The sequence below is a fragment of the Pristis pectinata genome, chromosome 5 (genome assembly GCF_009764475.1).
Source record: "Pristis pectinata isolate sPriPec2 chromosome 5, sPriPec2.1.pri, whole genome shotgun sequence".
Classification (NCBI taxonomy): Eukaryota; Metazoa; Chordata; class Chondrichthyes; order Rhinopristiformes; family Pristidae; genus Pristis; species Pristis pectinata.
In genome coordinates, this window is record NC_067409.1 from 7,546,538 (window position 1) to 7,568,908 (window position 22,371).

The following is a 22,371-nucleotide window of genomic DNA, read 5'->3' on the forward strand; positions in this document are numbered from 1 at the left end:
GATGGAGATGTAGTCGATAGTGAAGATGGTTGTTTTAGAATCTGGATCAACTGGGAAAGTGGACAAAGGAATGGCAGATGAATTTAACTCCGACAAGTGCGATGTGATGAACTTTGGGGAGTTAAATCAGGCTGGGATATAGACAGAGAATGGCAGAGCCCTGAGGAGTGTTAGTCAACAGAGATACCTTGGGGTAGAAGCACATCGTTCCCTGAAAGTGGTGACACAGGTAGACAGGGCGGTGAAGAAGGCGTCTGGCATGCTGGCCTTCATCAGTCAGGACACTGAGTACGAGAGCGGGACGTCATGTTATGTCTGTACAGGACGTTGGTGGGACTGCACCTACTGTGTGCAGTTCTGGTCGCCATACGACAGGAAGGGTGTGATCAAGCTGGAGACAGGACAGAACCTTTTGCACTAAGGAAGTCCCAAACAACATTAAGGAAGTTGAAGTCACCCAGGTATAGATAGGGTAGACTGCGGCAGACTTTATGAGAGGAGTTGTTTGTCACAGGAGCCTGAGGGCACATACCACCAGGCTTAAGGACAGGTTCTATCCCACAGTGATAAGATTATTGAACGGTTCCCTTTTATGATGAGATGGACTCTGACCTCACGATCTACCTTGTTGTGACCTTGCACCTTATTGTCTACCTGCACTGCACTTCCCTGTAGCTGTTACACTGTTATTGATTTTACCCTGTACTACCTCAATGCACTGTGTAATGAATTGATCTGTGTGAACGGTATGCAAGACAAGGTTTTCACTGTACCTCAGTACATGTGACAATAATAAACCAATACCAATACCAAGAAATATAAATGGACTGGTGGTCACTATCTCCACCCCTCCCTTCTCCACCTGACTCCATCGGCCAATCACCCTCCTCACCTGGATCCACCTATCACCTGCCAGCTCTTGCCCCTCCCCTTCCCCTCCACCTCTTTATACCGGCCATATCCCCTCTATCTCTCAGCCCAGATGAAGGGTCTCGACCCGAAACGTTGACTGTCCATTTCCCTCCACAGACGCTGCCTGACCCACTGAGATCCCCCAGCATCCCGTTTCTTTCTCCCTCATGAGTCCACCCTCTTCAATCCCTTGTGTCTCCTTGTCTTTCAGGCTAATGGCTTCCAACCAGAGTGCGAGATCCCATGGGAAAGGGAGAGATGCATGAGGAAGCTGAGCCAAGAAGATCAAACCGCCTTCGGTGAGTGTCTGACAGCGAGGCATGACGGTGAAATGGAAGGGCAGCGGGAGGACAGGTGAACCCTTTCCGAGAGGGAGATGCACGTGCACTTCAATGCGCTCTTTGTGCGGAAGTTTTGTAACAGAGTTCGACTGTGTACATTTAAAATGTTGTGAGGTGTGTGCTCATTAGGATAGAGAAGGCATTTCAAGTGGAGGGAATAATTTATGAGGAAGCAATTAAAAAGAGACAAAAAACGTGGAAAATTAAAGAGTCAGTGAAATGTAAAAGTGGAAAGTGGTGGAGCTATAATATTTCCCCTCTTTGTTGATAATAATGATGTATTGTGTAATATCTGAAAACAAAATCAATCAGAAGTGAGTTGGAGTATGAATTTGAATAACATCCCACAATCGGGAAAATCTGCCAATCCGGAACCTGCCAGACATGAGACGTTGGCTCCCTGCTGGGGACTGAATGGAGGGACTGGGAGTTTGAAGATAGTGCAGGACCGGGATTCTGGTGAGTTAGAGAGAGACGAGGAACCAGGGCCAAGGAACCTTAGAGGGAGCATGGCAACTTACTGTCCTGGTGTGTTAGAGAGAGTACAGGAACTGGCTCCCTGGTGTGTTAGAGAGAGTGCAGCAACTGGCTCCCTGGTGTGTTAGAGAGAGAGTGCAGGAACTGGTCCATGGTGTGTGAGAGAGAGAGAGTGCAGGAACTGGGAACTGGTCCGTGGTGTGTGAGAGAGAGAGAGTGCAGGAACTGGTCCGTGGTGTGTGAGAGAGAGAGCAGGTACTGGGTCCCTGGTGTGAACCTAATCACTGCCTCTTTCACTCTGCCCTGTACTCTTCCTTCTTCCCTGCCTTTGTTCACTCTCTCTCTGACGGTCTCTCTCACTCTTTCCCCCTTCTATTTTTCTCTCTTCCTTTCTCTTACTCCCACTTGGTGTCTCTTCTGCTTTCTCTCCTCTGTCACCTGTCACATTCTTCTATTTTCCTCTCCGCCCCTGACTCTCTCTCATTCTATCCCCCTCTTAATGCCTCTGGTTCCTCCTCTTCCCTTACTCTTTCCCTCCTCTCACTCTCTCTCTCTCTCTCTCTCTCTCTCTCAGTCTCCCGCATTTTCTCTTTCTTTGTCTCTCTCATTCCGTTCTCTCACCCGCACTCCCTCAATCTTCGTCCTACTATCTCCCGCGTTCTTCATCCCCTCCTCTTTCCTCTCCCCTGCCCTTTTCCCACATCCTCCTCTCCGTCCCCCTCATTGCCTTCTCTTACTCTCTCAATCTTACTCTCACTCCCACATTCTCCTTCCCCCTCTCCCACATATTGCTGCCTCTCTCCCCCATTCCTCACTCCCCCCCCACTCTCTCGCTTTCTCCCTTCCCCTCTCCTCTACTCACCCCCTTCTCTCCTCCCCCTTTCTCAATCACCCCCCCTCTCTCTCTCCCCCCCTCGCACACTCTCTGTCTTCCTCTCTCCCCCACCCCTCTCCGTTGCTCAGCACGCACTCCAAACTGGCACGGATCTCTCTCACCACCATGAGAGGCCGTCTGTTTTAATTTGAGGGCATTTAAAATGAAATGGGTTTCTTCTGGCAGAACTCATTACTTCCTGCCGTGTTGAAGGGCTCTGATTAATTTTTTCCCCTTAGACCCAATTCCTCCCTTGCACTCCAATTCCAATTGGCCTCTGAGAATGAGAAAGTTGATGGCTAGATCAACATTGCTTGTATCTGTCTCAAGAGGCCATTCATCCCACTGTCTATACTAGCTCTCTATACCCGATCAGTCCCATTCCCCATACTGACCTCCACACCCTCTCATTTGTCCGTCCACTGTCCCCTGACTCCTGTGGTTGATATAGTCGACAGGAACTTCAGTCAGGTCTTTGACAAGGTCCCATATGGGAGACTAATCCAAAAGGTTAGAGATAAGATAAGATTTCTTTATTAGTCACATGTACATCAAAACACACTGTGAAATGTATCTTTTGCGTGTGCATGGGGCAGCCTGCAAGTGTCGCCACGCTTCTGGCGCCAACACAACATGCCCACAACTTCCTAATAAGTATGTATTGGTATTGGTTTATTGTTGTCACTTGTACCGAGGTACAGTGAAAAACCTGTCATGCATACCGATCGTACAGATCAACTCATTACCCAGTGCAGTTACATTGGGTTAGTACAGAGTGCATTGAGGTAGTACAGGTAAAAACAATAATAGTACAGAGTAAAGTGTCACAGCTACAGAGAAAGTGCAGGGCAAAAAGGTGAAAGGTCACAACAAGGTAGATCGCGAGGTCATAGTCCATCTCATTGTATAAGGGAACCGTTCAATAGTCTTAGCACAGTGGGTTAGAAGCTGTCTGGTGTTACGTGCCCTCAGGCACCTGTATCTTCTACCTGATGGAAGAGGAGAGAAGAGAGAATGACCCGGGTGGGTGGGGTCTTTAATTATGCTGGCTGCTTCACCAAGACAACGAGAAGTAAAGACAAGAGTCCAAGGAGGGGAGGCTGGTTTCCGTGATGTGCTGGGCTATGTCCACAACTCTCTGCAGTTTCTTGCAGTCCTGGGCAGAGCAGTTGCCGTACCAAGCCGTGATGCATCCACATAGGATGCTTTCTATGGTGCACCGATAAAAGTTGGTGAGTGTCAAGTCTTTGGAATGTGGGAGGAAACTGGAGCACCCGGAGGAAACTCACGCAGACATGGAGAGAACGTACAAACTCCTTACGGACAGCGGCCAGAATTGAACCCGGTTTGCTGGTGCTGTAATAACGTTACACTAACCGCTACACTACCGTGCCCATGGGATCCAGTGCAAGTAGGCAAAAGTGGATCAGAAATTGGCTTGGTGATAGCGGACAGATGACGAAGGGCTGTGTTTTTTTTGCAGGGATGTGATGTGACCAGTGAGGTATCGCAGCGATCAGTGCTGGGATCCTGGCCGTCTGTTGCATACATTAACAATCAGAATCTGAATGTAGGAGGGGAGTACCATGTTCAGATGTGACATGGAAACTGGTGAAGTTGTTGCGATTGAGCAGGGGATGGAGATGATATTGTGCAGAAGGTTCTTTGGAAGTCAAATGGCAGATACAGTTCAACCATATAAGTGTGAAGTGGTTCATTTTGGTAGGTCAAATATGTTGGCAGAATATAGTCTTAATGGTAGGACTCTTGGCAGTGTGGAGGATCAGAGGGATGTTGGGGTCTGAGTCCATAGGACGCTCAAAGCGGCTGCGCAGGCTGACTCTGTGGTTAAGAAGGCATATGGTGTATTGTCCTTCATCGATCGGGGAATTGAATTTAGGAGCCCTGAGGTATTGTTGCAGCTATATAGGTCCCTGGTCAGACCCCACTTGGAATATTGTGCTCAGTTCTGGTCGCCTCACTACAGGAAAGATGTGGAAGCCATAGAGAGGGTGCAGAAGAGATTTACAAGGATGCTGCCTGGGATGCGGAGCATGCCTTATGAAATCTGGTTGAGGGAACTCAGCCTTTTCTCCTCGGAGAGATGGAGGATGAGGGGGGACCTGATAGAGGTGTATAAGATGATGAGAGGTATTGATAGGGTAGATAGTCAGAGGCTTTTCCCCAGGGCTGAATTGGTGGCCACAAGAGGACATAGGTTTAAGGTGCTGGGGAGTAGATATAGAGGAGATGTCAGAGGTAAGTTTTTTACTCTGGTGAGTGTGTGGAATGGGCTGTCGGAAACGGTGGTGGAGGCTGATACAATAGGGTCTTTCAAGAGACTGTTAGATAGGTACATGGAGCTGAGTAAAATAGAGGGCTATGGGTAAGCTTAGTAATTTCTAGGGTAGGGACATGTTCGGCACAGCTTTGTGGGCCAAAGGGCCTGAATTGTGCTGTAATTGTTCTATGTTATATGTTCTAATGACTCGCAAATCTTATGGTTACAGCCTTTTCATAGTAGTACAGGTCAGACAGATTCAACTTGTACCAGCAAGCAAGGCAAGTAAAGAACTAACAAAGGAACCTGACCACATTCTCTCCTTTTTTTTTGTAAGGTGATCTAAACCGGTTTAGATTGAAAAATCCCTGTGAGCAGGTACTGACTGAGTCATGTTTCAGCTCTGCAGACAAAGAAACTACAGAAGTATAGAACTAACTTTACTATAAATTGCTAAACTTTACAGACAAACGGCTGATTATACAAACATGTAAGCAAACGTAAAGAAAGCTAAAACTTCAAGGAAAAATACAATGTAAACAACAATCTGGACCCTAATCCAACATTTTACAAGGTTACACTGATGGGTTGCTGAGATGGGCAGATCAAAGGTGGATGAAGTTTAATCCTGATGTGAGGTGATGCATTTTTGGCGGACTATTGAGGTTAGGATACACACAATGAATGGCCTCTAAATTGGTAAATTGTTAAATTTGTTTTTTGTTGTCTCATGTACCGAGGTACAGTAAAAAACTTTGTTTTGCATGCCATTCGTACAGATCATTTCATGACATCAGTGCATTGAGGTAGTACAGGGGAAAACAATAACAGAATGCAGAATAAAGTGTTACAGTTACAGAGGAAGTGCAGTGCAGGCAGAGAATAAGGTGCAAGGCCATAATGAGATAGATTGTGAGGTCAAAAGTCCATTTTATCATACTAGGGAACCGTTCAATTGTCTTATAATAGTGGGGTAGAAGCTGTCCTTGAGCCTGGTGGTACGTGCTTTCAGGCTTTTGTATCTTCTGCCCAATGGGAGGGGGGGAGGAGAGAGAATGTCCAGGGTGGGTGGGGTCTTTGATTATGTTGGCTGCTTTACCGAGGCAGCGAGAAGTGTAGATAGGGTCCACGGTGGGGAGGCTGGTTTCCGTGATGTGCTGAGCTGTGTCCACAACTGTCTGCAGTTTCTTGCGGTCCCGGGCAGAGCAGTTGCCGTACTGAGCCGTCATGCATCCAGATAGGATGTCTTCTATGGTGCATCGATAAAAATTGGTGAGGGTTGAAGGGGACATGCCAAATTTCTTTAGAACCACAGAACCATAGAACACTACAGCACAGAAAACAGGCCATTCAGCCCTTCTAGTCTGTGCCAAAACTTTATTCCACTAGTCCCATTGACCTGCACCCAGTTCATAACCCTCCAGACTGCTCCCATCCATGTGTCTGTCCAATTTATTCCTAAAACTTAAGAGTGAGCCCGCACTTACCACATCAGATGGCAGCTCGTTCCACACTCCCACCACTCCCTGAGTGAAGAAGTTCCCCCTAATGTTCCCCCTAAACCTTACCCCTTTCACCTTAAAGCCATGTCCTGAGATTTGTCCTGAGAGCCTGTCCTAAAGCCTCCTGAGATTTTATAAACCTCTATAAGGTCACCACTCAACCTCTTTCACTGCTTCAAGGGTATCCTTGCTTCTTACTGCAGTAATGAACTCTCTAATCAAAACTGCAATAACAATACATTGAAGAATTTGCAGCCAGAGCCTTTATTAGCTCTGAGACTGAAGTGACTGTCCTCCGTTATCAAAGTATGAAGCCAACACTCTATAACTGAGTTATCATTATAATTGTATGAGCATCACACAGATTATGACACCCACATAATTCAGTTAATAAACCAGGAGAAAACAGCCATCCTGAACAATTACACTCACAGAGATTAATTCAGAAGAAAACACTGCAAGCATCTACACAGACTGCTTCATAAACTAACCTGTGCAGCCATCCTGCCAGACAGATAAGTTGGAAAATCTGAAATCAACACCAAAAAAAAAACACTCAGCAGGTCAGGCAGCGTCTGTGGAAGGAGAATCAGCGTTAACATTTCAGGTCAGGGATCAGAGACGTATTGTGGCTGCTCTGACGAATCATCATTGATTTGAAACGTTACCTCTCTTGTTGCTGTAAACCTCTCTGTTCGGGTTGAAACATTTAAGATCCTGTAGGGCGCTGAGGGGGTGGAAGTGAAGAGGACGTCTATTCTGTCTAGAACTAAGAATCGCCGTTTTTAAAAGTAGCGAGTTTTCCACGTAAGAGAAACGAGGTGGTTAGTTTTTCTCTCAGAGGGTCCCTGAGTCTTTGGAACTCTCCTTCCACAAAAAGTGGGTGGAATCAGGACCTTTGAATATTTTTAAGGTAGAGATAGGTAAATTCTTGATGAGCAAGAGAGACAGAACATAGAACAGTACAGCACAGGAACAGGCACTTCGGCCCACAATGTCTGTGCTGACCATAATGCCAAGTTAGGCTAATCGCATCTGTCTCCGTGTGGTCTATATCCCTCCATTTCATGTATGTTCTTGTGCCTGTCTCAATGCCACTTAAACTTTGCTATTGTATCTTCTTCCACTAGGACCTCTGGCAGCCTGTTCCAGGCACCCACCACTCACTGTGTAAAAAAAAACTTGCCCCACACATCTCCTTTAAACTTTCCCCCTCTCACCTTAAACATTTGCCCTGTAGTATTTGGCGTTTCTACCCTGGGAAAAAGATTCTGTATACTCTATCTATGCCTTTGTTAATTTTATAAACTTCTGGCAGGTCTCCCCTCAGCCTCTGACACACAAGAGGAAAATAAATGTTACATACTGGAGGGCAAAGTTATTCAAGATGTAGCCAAGTCCAGAATTAATAAGATAAGGTATCTTTATTAGTCACATGTACATCGAAACACACAGTGAAATGCATCTTTTGCGTAGAGTGTTCTGGGGGCAGCCCACAGGTGTCGCCACGCTTCTGGTGCCAACATAGCATGCCCACAACTTCCTAACCCGTACGTCTTTGGAATGTGGGAGGAAACCGGAGCACCTGGAGGAAACCCACGCAGTCACAGGGAGAACGAATGTGTGTAAGTAAATTGATGGAACAGACTCCCAAGTGATGTGCTGGAATTATATTAATTTGTTTATCTGTAAATTGGCTAGCTCTCCTTGGCCGTCAATATTTCAGTTGATATGCTTGCAGTGTATCTGGGTTCTTCCTGCATCGTCCTTTGGAGTATTACAGAGCCCTCCTAGACTGGAGACATCAAGGAAACAAGTCTGCTCATTGCAGCAGTCAACTCTCAACTGTGCCCAGTGCATTCAATGTTGCAATAGTCAACCACGTGATCTTTTTGACGTTAAATGGAATCACGGGGAAAGGACTGAGGACTGGAAAATGGCACTGAGGTACAGTTGGGAGTTGACTGCTACAATGATGCCTCTAGTCTAGGTGGGCTCTGTAATACTCCAGAGGACATGAGCTTATATAGTGGGGGAGCAGACATGTGGGGCTGAATGGCCTTTTCCTAATCCTGTTTATTATGTGACACAATACCCTAAAGTGGCAGTGATATCACCAACCACAGAACGATTGCTCCGAACAGTTAATGTGCATAAGTCAAAGACCAACAGGGACTTTGAGTAATTTGAAACACGGAGAGGTTATTAACAAGCCTTGTATCTCTCTATGATTCTCGTTATAGAGTCATAGAGAGATACAAGGCTTGTTAATAAGGCGTATGTTGGCCTTCATTAGTCGGGGTATTGAGTTCAAGAGCCACGAGGTGATGTTGCAGCTCGATCGAACTCTGGTTAGACCACACTTGAAGTATTCTATTCAGTTCTGGTCGCCTCATTATAGAAAGGATGTGGCTTTAGAGAGGGTGCAGAGGAGATTTACGAGGATGTTGCCTGGATTGGAGAGCATGTCTTATGAGGATAGGTTGAGCGAGCTAGGGCTTTTCTCTTTGGAGAGTAGGAGGATTAGAGGTGACTTGATAGAGGTGTACAAGATGATAAGAGGCATAGATCGAGTGGACAGTCAGAGACTTTTTCCCAGGGTGACAATGGCTAACACGAGGGGACATAATTTTAAGGTGATTGGAGGAAGGTATAAGAGGGATGTCAGGGGTAAGTTTTTTACACAGAGAGTGATGGGTGCGTGGAGCGCACTGCCGGCAGAGGTTGTGGGGGCAGATATGTTAGGGAAATTTAACAGGCTCTTAGACACACGAATGATAAAAAATAGGGGGCTCTGTGGGAGTGAAGGGTTAGACAGATCTTAGAGCGGGATAAAACGTCGGCACAACATTGTGGGCTGAAGGGCCTGTACTGTGCTGTAGTGTTCGATGTTCTATGTTCTACAGCAAACAGGCCCTTCCCACACTGCCCAGTGGGCACCCATCTGTATTACTCCCATCTCCCAGCACTTGGCCCCCATGCCTGGGCAATTCAAGTGCTCTTCTGGACACCTCTTAAGTGCTGTCAGTGATCCTGCTTCCACCGCGCTCTCAGGCAGTACGTTCCACACACTCACCACTCTCTGGGTGAGAAAGGTCCCTTCTAGACCTATTGCCTCTTAGCCTAAGTCTGTGTCTTCTACTTTTATTCACCTAATGTCATAAAAAAAAGTCATTACCTTTGGCCCAACTCATCCATGCTGACCAAGGTACCTACCTGAACTAATCCCGCTGGCCTGCATTTGGCCCATATCCCTCCAAATCTTTCCTATCCATGTACCTGTCCAGATGGCTTTTAATCATTGGAACTGTATTCACCTCTGCCACTTCCTCTGGCAGCTCGTTCCATGTACCCACCACCCTCTGTGTGAAAAACTTGCCCCTCAGGTCCCCTTTAAATCTTTCCCCTCTCACCTTAAACGTATGTCCTCTGGTTTTAGACTCCCCTGCCCTGGGGAAAAGACTATGACCATCCACATTATCTCTGCCCCTGATGATTTTATAAACCTCTATAAGGTCACCCCTCAGCCTCCTTTGCTCCAGGGAAACAGTCCCAGCCTATCCAGCCTCTCCTTACAACTCGAGCCCTCCAGTCCCTTGTGAATTCTCGTGAATCTTATCTGTTCCCTCTCCAGCTTGATCACACCCTTCCTGTCGTATGGCGACCAGAACTGCACACAGTAGGTGCAGTCCCACCAACGTCCTGTACAGACATAACATGACGTCCCGCTCTCGTACTCAGTGTCCTGACTGATGAAGGCCAGCATGCCAGACGCCTTCTTCACCGCCCTGTCTACCTGTGTCACCACTTTCAGGGAACGATGTGCTTCTACCCCAAGGTATCTCTGTTGACTAACACTCCTCAGGGCTCTGCCATTCTCTGTCTATATCCCAGCCTGATTTAACTCCCCAAAGTTCATCACATCGCACTTGTCGGAGTTAAATTCATCTGCCATTCCTTTGTCCACTTTCCCAGTTGATCCAGATTCTAAAACAACCATCTTCACTATCGACTACATCTCCATCTCTGGTGTCACCCACAAACTTACTAACCATGCCACCTACATTCCCATCCAGACCGTTCATATACATGACAAACGGCCCCTCTGATACGGGCAAAAGGTTTCCTGCAGTCTACCCTATCGATACCCCTCATCATTGTAGACACCTCAATCGCGTCCCCTGTTAACCCCCTCCGCCCCGGGGAGAACAGACCCAGTCTCTCCGCAGAACTGAAACCGGCCTTCCAGCTCACTGCCAGTACACGTTGCGACGTCAGCTGCTACTGCAGCAGGACATGCGATGTGGGTGGGAGGGTGTCCCGAGATGGGGGCAGTGCTGATGATCATCACCTCAGCAATATCCTGTGAGACAGAAGCTGGTGTTTTGACACCATCTCTCCTCTCCACTGTGCTGGGTACAACAAGTAGAAACAACCTTGGACACGGGTTGGGTGAATGCACACAGTCCTTTGGGGCATAGACAGGGTGAGGGGTCACGGTCTTTTTCCCAGGGAAAGGGAACCAAAAACTAGAGGGCATAGGTTTAAGGTGAGGGGGAGAGATTTAAAGGGGACCTGAGGGGCAACTTCTTCACGCAGAGGGTGGTCCGTATATGGAATGAGTTGCCAGAGGAAGTGGTTGAGGCAGGTACATTAACAACATTTAAAAGACATTTGGATAAGTACATGGATGGAAAAGTTTGGAGGGAGCGACACAAAAAATGCTGGAGGAACTCAATGGGTCAGACGGCATCTATGGAGGGAAATGGACAGTCGACATTTTGGGTCGGGACCCTTCATCTGGACTCAAGTGCTTCTTGACCCACTGAGATTGACTCCAGCATTTTGTGTGTAGCTCCAGATTCCGGCATCTGTAATCTCTTGTATCTCCATGGTTTAGGGGGATATGGGCCAAATGCGGGCAAATGGGACTATTTTAGGTGAGCACTTTGAACGGCATGGAGCAGTTGGGCTGAAGGGCCTGTTTCCGTGCTGTATGACTCTAATGTCTCTGTGATCAGGGTAATTCTCCCTTCTGTTGACAGGTATGTCTGTATTTACGGAGACAGCAGATAGGGAATTAGTCTTAATTTTCTCCCAACTGCTCTGTTAAGTATAGAGCAAGGCACAAAGGTTGCTGTGGAGATCTAGTCAGTTGTTCTAAAGCTTTCTTAAAGCAACATAATGACAATTTTTGGCTGAAATTAGAGGGAAAATAGAATGAACGATGGAACAAGATTGAATGAGCTCTGTAAATTACTGTGTGCTTTGTTTGAGTCTTTCTCTATAGTAGGGAGGTCTAAAACTAGAGGGCATGGCTTTAAGGTGAGGGGGGGAGGTTTAATGGGGATCTGAGGGTTAAATTTTCCACACAAAGAGTAGCTGGTGTCTGGAATGAGCTGCCAGAAGAGGTGGTGGAGGCAGGAACAGGAACAACATTAAAGAGGCATCTGGACAGGTACGTGAATGAGCGGGGCATAGAGGGAGATGGAATTAATGCAGGCAAGTGAGATGAGTGCAATGGTCGGTACAGACATGATGGGCCGAAGGGCCTATTTCTCTGCTGTACAGCTCTGTGACTCTGCAGACTTGTGGATTTGAGGGTAAAATGGGTTGGGATGAAGTCTGTGAACCAGCCATCCCTGAGGATGGTCAGATGATGCTCTTGCTTTGACCGCAGTGAATGCACACGGAATTGATCCCGACCTGTGCACAGTTTAGGAGGGAGAGGCAGCTGTGTGAGGTGTGAGCTCCAGATTACAGCAAATGGAAGACTTCCCACTGAGGTCATCGACTGCACCCAGACCATTGAACCAAGATAGGATGAGTTCTAAACCCTCCTTACAACGTTACTCTGAGCTGCAGGACTTTACTTGGCATTCATTCATAAAATATCAACAGTTAAGAGCTGATTTCATTGTTATTAATTGCTAACGCAGACTGAGAGAAGCTTCTTTCACTGGTGTTGTGACTTTCTAACAAGAATCTCAACACCGATGAAAGAAGCTTCTATGCTGTTCAACTCTATGACTCTACAGACCTGTGGATTTGAGAGTAAAATGGGTTGGGATGAAGGCTGTGAACCGGTTATCCTTTCTAACAAGAGGGCTTTGCTACCAACTGTTCGGCTACAGCTGGACTCACCGAGTTTACACAGCACGGAAACAGGCCCTTCGGCCCCACTCATCCATGCCGACCAAGGTGTCTATCTGAGCTAGTCCCATTTTCCTGTGTTTGGCCCATATCCCTCCAAACCTTTCACGTTCATGTACCTGTCTAAATGTCTTTTAAACACTGCAATCAAAAAGCTGGTGCTGAAGAGCTCAGACACCTCGTCACTGTACTCGCCAGTACTCAGCAGGGAGCCCAATGATTTGACCTCGCCTTCGGAGTATCCAGAGAATGGGGTGAATGAGCAACGTCGTCACAACCACCTCTGTGTGGAAAACGTTGCCCCTCAGGCCCCCGTTTAAATCTTTCCCCTCTCACCTTAAACCTATGCCCTCTGGTTTTAGACTCCTTCCCCCCACCACCCTGGGAAAAAGACTGTAACCGTTCTCTGTTCCTCGTGATTTTATCCACCCCTGTAAGGTCACCCCTCAGTTCCTGTGCTCCAGGGGAGAAACAACCCCCAGCCTACCCAGCCTCTCCTTGTAACTCGAGCCCTCCAGTGCCGGGAACGTCCTTGTGAGTCTTTTCCGCACCCGTTCCAGCTCGTGTAAGGAGGATGTGATTGCATTGGAGCGCCTGCAGAGGGGGTTCACCAGGATGCTACGTGGATTGGAGTAACTCAGTTATGAAGAGAGATTGGATAGGCTGTGTTTGTTTCCCTGGGAGAGAGGCTGAAGGTGGGTTCTGACAGAGATATACAATATTACCGGCATTTGGTTCATAGCCTGCCATGCCTTGATACTTCTGAAGTGTTGTGAGTGTCTCTGCCTCCACCACCTCCTCAGGCAGTGTATTCCAGCTCACCTATTTTCATCAATGCACTACAGAAAGCATCCTATCTGGATGCATCATGGCTTGGTACGGCAACTGCTCTGCCCAGGACCTCAAGAAACTGCAGAGAGTTGTGGACACAGCTCAGCACATCACGGAAACCTGCCTCCCCTCCATGGACTCTGTCGATACCTCTCACTGCCTTGGTGAAGCAGCCAAAATAATCAAAGACCCCACCCACCCCAGACACCTCTCCTCTCCCTTCAGGCAGAAGATACAGGAGCCTGAGGGCACGTACCACCAGGCTCAAGGACAACTTCTATTCCACTGTGACAAGACTATTGAACAGTTCCCTTATACGATGAGATGGACTCTTGACCTCACAATCTACCTTTTTATGACCTTGCACCTTATTGTCTACCTGCACTGCACTTCCCTGTAGCTGTGACACTTTATTTTGTATTCTGTTATTGGTTTTACCCTGTACTACCTCAATGCACTGTGTAATGAATTGATCTGTACAAACGGTATGCAAGATAAGTTTTTCACTGTACCTTGGTACATGTAACAATAATAAACCAATACCAATACCCTCTGGATGGAAAAAAAATGTTCCTCAAATCCCCTTTAAACCTTCTCCCCCTTACTCTAAACCCAGACAGCTCTTCTATGGGGAGAAGCTTCCAATCTATTGCATCTATGCCCCTCATAATTTTGTCCACCTCCTCCTCCGCACCAAGGAAAACAAACCCAGAATCTCCAGTCTTTCCGGATAACCGAAGCGCTCCATCCCAGACAGCATCTAGTGAATCTCCTCTGCACCCTCTCCAGTACAATCACATCCTGAAATATAGATTTGCAATGCTTGAGTGGTTGAATGAAAGCTCTCCATAGAAATACAGACACATTAAGTACAATATTCAAAAGATCAAAAGGCTGATTTCATTGTAATGCGTTAAAAGGTACCGAGTCTTTATTTAAATTCAGTTGTTGAAGCTTCCCCACTCTCGACACACTTGGCAGTCTCTGGGAGAAAATGTTTCACTGAAGAATAGAATGTGTGGGAGAGTACTTCACCTTCTGACTGGTGTCCTGTTCATACCAACTCAATCTTTCAACATCTATCTGTAAAACCAGAACAGAGTGCTCATTACTCTCAGATAATAACAATGAAGAGAGGAAGATGGGGTATAACTTAGGAATGTCAATGTCAAATTCAAGTTTATTGCCACATGCACAAGTCCATGTATGCACAGGTGCAATGAAAAACTGACTTGCAGCAGCATCACAGGCACATAGACACAAAACATTCACAACTTAAACATAAATTATACAAAATTACAAAAGAAAGAACACAATTAGAACAAAAAATAAGTCTATTGTAGTGCAGAGTGGTCATAGTGTTGCTATACTGAGGTAGTGATTAGGGTTGTGCAGGTTGGTTTAAGAACCAAATGGTTGAAGGGAAATAGCTGTTCCTGAACCTGGTGGTGTGGGACTTCAGGCTTCTGTACCTCCTGCCCGATGGGAGCTGCGAGAAGATGGCAGAGCCCGGATGGTGGGGATCTTTGATGATGGACGTTGCCTCCCTGAGGCAGTGCCTCCTGTAGATACCACCGATGGTGGGGAGGGATGTGCCCGTGATGTATTGGGCAGAGCCCACGACTCTCTGCGGCTTGTTATGTTCCTGCGCATTCGAATTGCCGTCCCAGACCGTGATGCCACCAGTCAGGATACTCTCAACAGTACATCTGCAGAAGCTTGTTAGAGTGTTCGGTGACAAGCCGAACCTCCTTAACCTTCTGTCAAACAACATTACCTACACACGATCAGCTCGTTTTCTCATTGCTGGTTTTACAATACTTCCTTTGAATGGTGGAAGGAGGCCATTTGGCTCACTGGGTGCATGCCAGCTCTCAGCAGAGCAATTCCATCAATCACATTGATCCCCCATAAGCTGAGCTCTCTCCTAATATCAATCAACTCAGCTGTAGTCCAGTAACTGGACCACTTGATTGTTCTATTCCTATGAACCCGTTTCACCGTTACCGCCCCCCCCACCCCCCTTGCAGGAAGAGAATGTTCCAGATCATCATTCACTGTGCACAAAATTCTCCTCCTACCAGGCAGCGGGTAGTACTGTTGTCTCACTACTCTGGTGACCTGGGCTTGATCCTGATCTCTGGTGTTGTCTTTGTGGAGTTTGCGTGTTCTCCTTGTGATCATGATGGTTTCCTCGCACCTCCCGAAGTCATGTGGGTTGGCTGGTTAGTTCATTAGCCACTGTAAATTGCCCCCAGTGTGCAGGTGAGTGGTAGAATCTGGTGGGGGGGGGGCGGGGGGAGTTGACAGGGATGTGGGGAGAATAAAATGGCGTTAGTGTAGGGTTAGTATACAGTACCTGGCTGACTGATGGTCAGTGGGCCAAAGGACCTATTTAAATGCTTTGTGACTCTATGACTCCACAACATGGTGGGCCGAAGAGCCTGTTTTGTGCTGTATGGTTCTATGGTTCTATGGTTATGGTTATTACTGAAGTACTTCTCATTTGCCATAACTGGGGCAACCATTTTGCACACAGCAGCCTTGTCGAGATAACCAGAAAACCTGAACTATAAACAGAAAACATTGGAAATACTGAGCCAATCTGAGCTGGTCATTAACTTCATGAAAGCGGGTGGTGTACATGCACCCGTCTACATCAGTGGTGCTGAGGTCGAGAGGGTCAAGAGCTTCAAGTTCCTAGGAGTGAACATCACCAATAGCCTGTCCTGGTCCAACCACATAGACGCCATGCCCAGGAAAGCTCACCAGTGCCTCTACTTCCTCAGGAGGCTAAAAAAGTTTGGCATGTCCCCTTTGACATTCACCGACTTTTATCGATACACCAGAGAAAGCATCCTACCTGGATGCATCACAGCTTGGTACGGCAGCTGCTCTGCCCAAGACCACAAGAAACTGCAGAGAGTTGTGGACACAGTCCAGCGCATCACAGAAACCAGCCTCCCCTCCATGGACTCTGTCTTTACCTCTCGCTGCCTTGGTGAAGCAGCTAGCATGATCAAAGACTGCACCTACCAGGTCATTCTGTCTTCTCTCCTCTTCCATCAGGCAGAAGATACAGGTGCCTGAGAGCACGTACCACCAGGCTCAAGGACAGCTTCTACCCCACTGTGATAAGACTATTTAACGGTTTCCTTATACGTTGAGATGGACTCTGACCTCACAATCTACCTTGTTATGACCTTGCACCTTATTGTCTACCTGCAATGCACTTCCCTGTAGCTGTAACACTTTATTCTGTGCTCTTGCTTTTTTTCCTGTACTACTTCAATGCACTCTGTAGTAACTCAATGTATCTGCACTGTGTAATGAATTGACTTGTACGATCGGTATGCAAGACAAGTTTTTCACTGTACCTCGGTACGTGACAATAATAAACCAATACCAATCTATTGAGATGGAAACAGATACATTACTGCTCCATGACTTTTCAGGTTACAACATCTTTCTCCTTGGATGCTGCCTGACCAGATGAGTTTCAGTTGAACAAATGTCCAAGAAAGCAGGTGAAACATTGCTCTCATTCGGAATGGTGCTGTTTAGTCTTTTACCTGCTGGGAGACCAGACAGGGCCTTGGTTCACCAGCTCACCCAAAAGACAAGGCATGTCTGACTGTGCAGTACTCCCCCACTGCTTCACTGGAGAGTGGGCCTGGATATTTGTCCTTGAGCCTCTGGAGTGGAACTCGATTTGCAAGAATCCAACTCAGACACAAAAGTACTGCCCACTGGCCCATGACCAACACCAGGAGTTGAGTCGAGTTTATTGTCATCTGCACAAGTACATGTGTGCACAGGTGCAATGATAAACTTACTTGCAGCAGCATCACAGGCACATAGCATCAGATAAGCAGCATTCACAAGAAAAATGTAAATTATATATTATACAAGTAAGAACATGATTGGCACAAACAAAATCCATTGTAGTACAAAGTGGTCGCAGTGTTGCTGCACTGTGGTAGTGATTTGGGTTGTGCTGGTTGGTTAAAGAACCAAATGGTTGAAGGGAAGTAGCTGTTCCTGAACCTGGTGGTGTGGGACTTCAGGCTTCTGTACCTCCTGCCCGATGGTAGCTGTGAGAAGATGGCACGGCCCAGATGGTGAGGATCTTTGATGATGGACGTTGCCTTCTTGAGGCAGCGTCTCCTGTAGATACTACCGATGGTGGGGAGGGATGTGCCAGTGATGTATTGGGCAGAGGCCACTACCCTCCGCAGCTTCTTACGTCCTTGCGCATTCGAATTGCCGTCCCAGACCATGATGCAACCAATACTACCTCAATGCACTCTGTACTAGCTCAATGTAACTGAACTGTGTAATGAATTGATCTGTACAAACGGTATGCAGGACAAGTTTTTCACTGTACATCTGTAGAATGTTAGAGTGTTCAGTGACAAGCCGAACCTCCTTAACCTTCTAAGAAAGTAAAGACATTGGCCTGCTTTCCCTGTGGTTGCATCTTTGTGCTGGGCCCAGGACAGGCCATTGGATATGTTCACAATTAGGAACAATCCCAGCCCTTGCTACCAAACCTCTGATCCTTATTCCGATGGGGCTGTTAACTTGTGGGCTCAGTCTCTGATACCCTCCTGCTCCTTCTCTCCGCAGACTGTCCAGGAATGTGGGACAACATAACCTGCTGGCCAAACGCAGCTTACGGCGACGTTATTTCGGTCACCTGCCCGGGATACTTCAGGCTCATTAACACTGATAACGGTAATACCGCGGACCTACTGTGGGTAATTCCTCAGACGGTGGGGCCAACCAGACAGAAGCATTGTGACCCTTCCAAATCACGAACCTGCCACTGCTTCTCCTCCCAGCTTGGACATTAGGTCTCCCTCGAGCTTGGCGTTGCAAGAACTATGCAGGGCCTTTGCTTAGAGTCCAACCAATAGCACATATGGATTAGGAGCAGGAATTGGCTCCTCACAAAGGAACTCAGCGGGTCGGGCAGCATCTGTGGAGGGAAATGGACAGTCGACGTTTCGGGTCGAGACCCTTCATCAGGACTGGAAAGAAAGAGAGGAGATAGCTGGTATAAAAAGGTGGGGGTGGAGCCGGCAGGTGATAGGTGGATCCAGGTGAGGGGGGTGATAGGCAAGTGAGGGAGGGTGAGGGGGGGGGTGTAGCGGGAATGATGTAAGAAACTAGAAGGTGATAGGTGGAAGTGACAAAGGGCTGAAGAAGATGGAATCTGATAGGAGGGGACAGTGGACCATGAAAAAAAGGGAAGGGGAACCAGAGGGCGGGATGTGTGGGTGGTGGGCAGATGGGGATGGTGGGGGAGGGGAAAGAGATGGGGTGATGGGGGCCGGTGGGAAAAGGGGAAAAATAAGGAAACTGATGTTGATGCCGTCAGGTTGGAGACTACCATGGCGCAATATGAGGTCTTGTTCCTCTAAACTGTGTCTAGCCTTGACTCGGCAGTGGAGGAGGCCATGGACATACATGTCGGTGTAGGATAGTGCGGCGGACAGAGCGAAGATGCTCGACGAAGCGGTCCCCCGATCTGCGTCAGGTCTCACCGATGCAGAGGAGGCCGCACCGGGAGCATCGGGTGCAGTAAGGGACACCGAGGGATTCACATATGAAGGACTGCCTCACCTGGAAGGACTGTTTAGGGCGACTGTCCATTTCCCTCTACAGACGCTGCCTGACCTGCTGAGTTCCTCCAGCACGTTGTGTGTGTTGCTACAGATTTCCAGTATCTGAAGTCTCTTGTGCCTCCAATTGACCCCTCAAGCCTGCTCTGCATTTTACTGGCTAATCTAATATGCACCTCAGCTCCACGTTGCTAGTTACCTCTTTAGACCTTTACCCTATTGCTTATCAAAAATCTATCTACCTCTGCCGTAATAAGGTGTTTCACAAGATCCCTCATGGGAGGCTCATCCAGAAGATTAAGATGCACGGGATCCATGGTGAATTGGCTGTTTGGATTCGGAACTGGATTGCCCATAGAAGACAGAGGGTAGTGGTCGAGGAACTTATTCTGGCTGTAGGTCTGTGACTAGTGGTGTTCCTCAGGGATCCGTACTGGGACCTCTGCTGTTTGTGATGTATATAAATGACCTGGATGGAAATGTGGATGGGTGGGTTAGTATGTTCGCAGACGATACAAAGATTGGTGGTGTTGCAGATGGTGTAGAAGATTGCCAACATATAGCAGTGGGTTATAGATCAGGTGCAGATATGGGCAGAGGAATGGCAGATGAAGTTTATTCAGGCCAATTGTGTGGTATTGCACCTTGGGAGATCAAATGTAAAGGGGCACTACACAGTTAATGGCAGGACCCTTAACAATGTTGATGTCCAGAGGGATCTTGGGGTCCAAGTCCATAGCTCCCTGAAAGTGGCTGCACAGATTGATAGGGCAGTAAGGAAGGCGTGTGACATGCTTGCCTTTATTAGTCGAGGAATTGAGTTCAAGAGTCAGGAAGTTATGTTGCAGCTTTGTAAAACTTTAGTTAGGCTGCATTTGGAGTATTGCATTCAGTTCTGGTTGCCCCATTACGGGAAGGATGTGGAGGCTTTGGAGAAGGTGCAGAAGAGCTTCACCAGGATGCTACCTGGATTAGAGGGCATGTGCTATAAGGAGAGATTGGACAAACTTGGGTTGTTTTCTCTGGAGCGGCGGGGGCTGAGGGGAGACCTGATAGAAGTTTATAAGATTATGAGGGGCATTGATAGAGTAGACAGCCAGTATCTTTTTCAGTTGGATTTATTGGTTCACCAATACTAGCACTTAACTAGTGCTAATTTCCTTCAGCCCTTTAGTCAGTCTGGACATATTGTTCACCACTATCTCCAGGAGATTTCTGGTGTCTCCTTCTGTGAATATAGACACAATATATTTATTATGTTATCGTCTACAACACAATGGCATGAACACTGAGTTTTCCCAATTTTAGGTAACCCTTCCCTCCCATCTGGTTCTGGTTCCACCAGCCATAGACCTCTCCCCTAATGGTTCCCATCCCCCCCCCCCACACTTTACTTATCCGAGTCCAGCACTGGCATTCCTTTGTGTTCCTGCTCATGTCCCCCCAGAGAGTGGTGAATCTGTGGAATTCGTTGCCACAGAGGGCAGTGGAGGCCAAGTCATTGGCTGTATTTAAGGCAGAGATTGATAGGTTCTTGACTGGTAAGGGGGTTAAGGATTAAATTCTAAGTCAAAGTCGAGTTTATTCTCATCTGCACAAGTCCATGTGTGCACAGGTACAATGAAAAACTTACTTGCAGCAGCATCACGGGCACATAGCATCAGATAAACAGCATTCACAAGAAAAAACATAAATTAAACATAAATTCTAAAAGAAGGAACACCACCTGAACAAAAAAAGTCCATTTTAGTGCAAAGTGATCCAAGTGGTCATAGTGTTGCCAAACTGTAGTGATTAGGGCTGTGCAGTTTGGTTCAAGAACCAAATGGTTGAAGGGAAATAGCAGTTATGTCGGAGAAGGCAGGAGAATGGGGGTTGAGAAAAAAAATCAGCCATGATTGAATGGCGGATCAGACTCGATGGGCTGAATGGCCTAATTCTCCTCCAATATCTTATTAGTTTGGCGCAACATCATGGGCTGAAGGGCCTGTTCCTGTACTGTACTGTTATAGGTTCTAAATCAGATATAAATCCATATAATATCCACATCCTAGTTCACTAGACACGACACTGTTAAACTCACACAGTAATAAGATCCATTCTGAATAAAATGATATACAAATCCAGATGTCAACCAGAGGGAAATCCTTGGGCACTGCATGAATTGGGTGGGTGGAGCAACCCCCATTGGTTGCTGCCTCTACCACAATGGAGAGGAGGTATTTCTGGCGAGGAAGAGGGCTTCGTGCATGGCATTGGAGGTAAATGGGTGGGTGAGGGGGGTCCCGGACTCGATCACTCAGTGGGTGGTTTGCGGAGAGGTTTTGCAAAGGCCTGGTATCCCTGACGTCTAATCTGAAGGGCAGATGGTTTCTCTTCATGCTTTACTGAAATGGATTGTGTCGAAAACTCTTCAGATTTAGGGATAGTCTACAGGAACTGCACGTACGAAGGGTGGTCGGAAACCTTTCCCCATTACTACGAAGCGTGTGGAATTGATGAGAATATCACCGAGATCGGAGACCAGGTAATTCTGTTCATCACTGTAAGCTTTGCATCTTGTACCAAAGTGTCTCGTTTTCTCTGTAGAACCTCTTCACTACCCTCCTCCTGCCCCCATTCCTCATGTGTGGCAGCACAGTGAACCAGCTGGTAGAGTCACTGCCTCACAGTTCCAGAGACTTGTGGTGTTTGCACGCTCTTCCTGTGACTGGTTGGGTTTCCCCTGGGGTGCTCCGGTTTCCTCCTACATCCCTAAGATGTGCAGGTTGGAAGGTACAAAAGCTTGAAAGCACGTACCACCAAGTTCAAGGACAGCTTCTATCCCACTGTTAGAACATAGAACATAGAACAATCACAGCACAATTCAGGCCCTTCGGCCCACAAAGCTGTGCCGAACATGTCCCTACCCTAGAAATTACTAAGCTTACCCATAGCCCTCTATTTTTCTCAGCTCCATGTACCTATCTAACAGTCTGTTGAAAGACCCTATCGTATCAGCCTCCACCACCGTTTCCGACAGCCCATTCCACACACTCACAAGAGTAAAAAACTTACCTCTGACATCTCCTCTATATCTACTCCCCAGCACCTTAAACCTATGTCCTCTTGTGGCCACCAATTCAGCCCTGGGGAAAAGCCTCGGACTATCTACCCTATCGACACCTCTCATCATCTTATACACCTCAATCAGGTCTCCCCTCATCCTCCGTCTCTCTGAGGAGAAAAGGCCGAGTTCCCTCAACCTGCTTTCATAAGGCATGCTCTGCATTCCAGGCAGCATCCTTGTAAATCTCCTCTGCACTCTCTCTATGGCTTCCACATCCTTCCTGTAGTGAGCTGACCAGAAATGAGCACAATATTCCAAGTGGGG

At 47.3% G+C, this 22,371-nt stretch overlaps 1 protein-coding gene across 3 annotated transcripts in view; it reads left to right on the forward strand.

The window, feature by feature from the left end:
- The window catches only part of LOC127570154 (pituitary adenylate cyclase-activating polypeptide type I receptor-like), a 229,968-nt gene that overhangs the window by 92,660 nt on the left and 114,937 nt on the right, over positions 1–22,371 (forward strand). For all 3 annotated transcript variants that reach the window (XM_052015398.1, XM_052015400.1, XM_052015401.1), the window contains exons 4-6: positions 1,124–1,211; positions 18,001–18,108; positions 21,416–21,525. In XM_052015398.1, the coding sequence (XP_051871358.1) occupies positions 1,124–1,211; positions 18,001–18,108; positions 21,416–21,525 (306 nt within the window). The remainder of the gene's footprint in view (positions 1–1,123; positions 1,212–18,000; positions 18,109–21,415; positions 21,526–22,371) is intronic.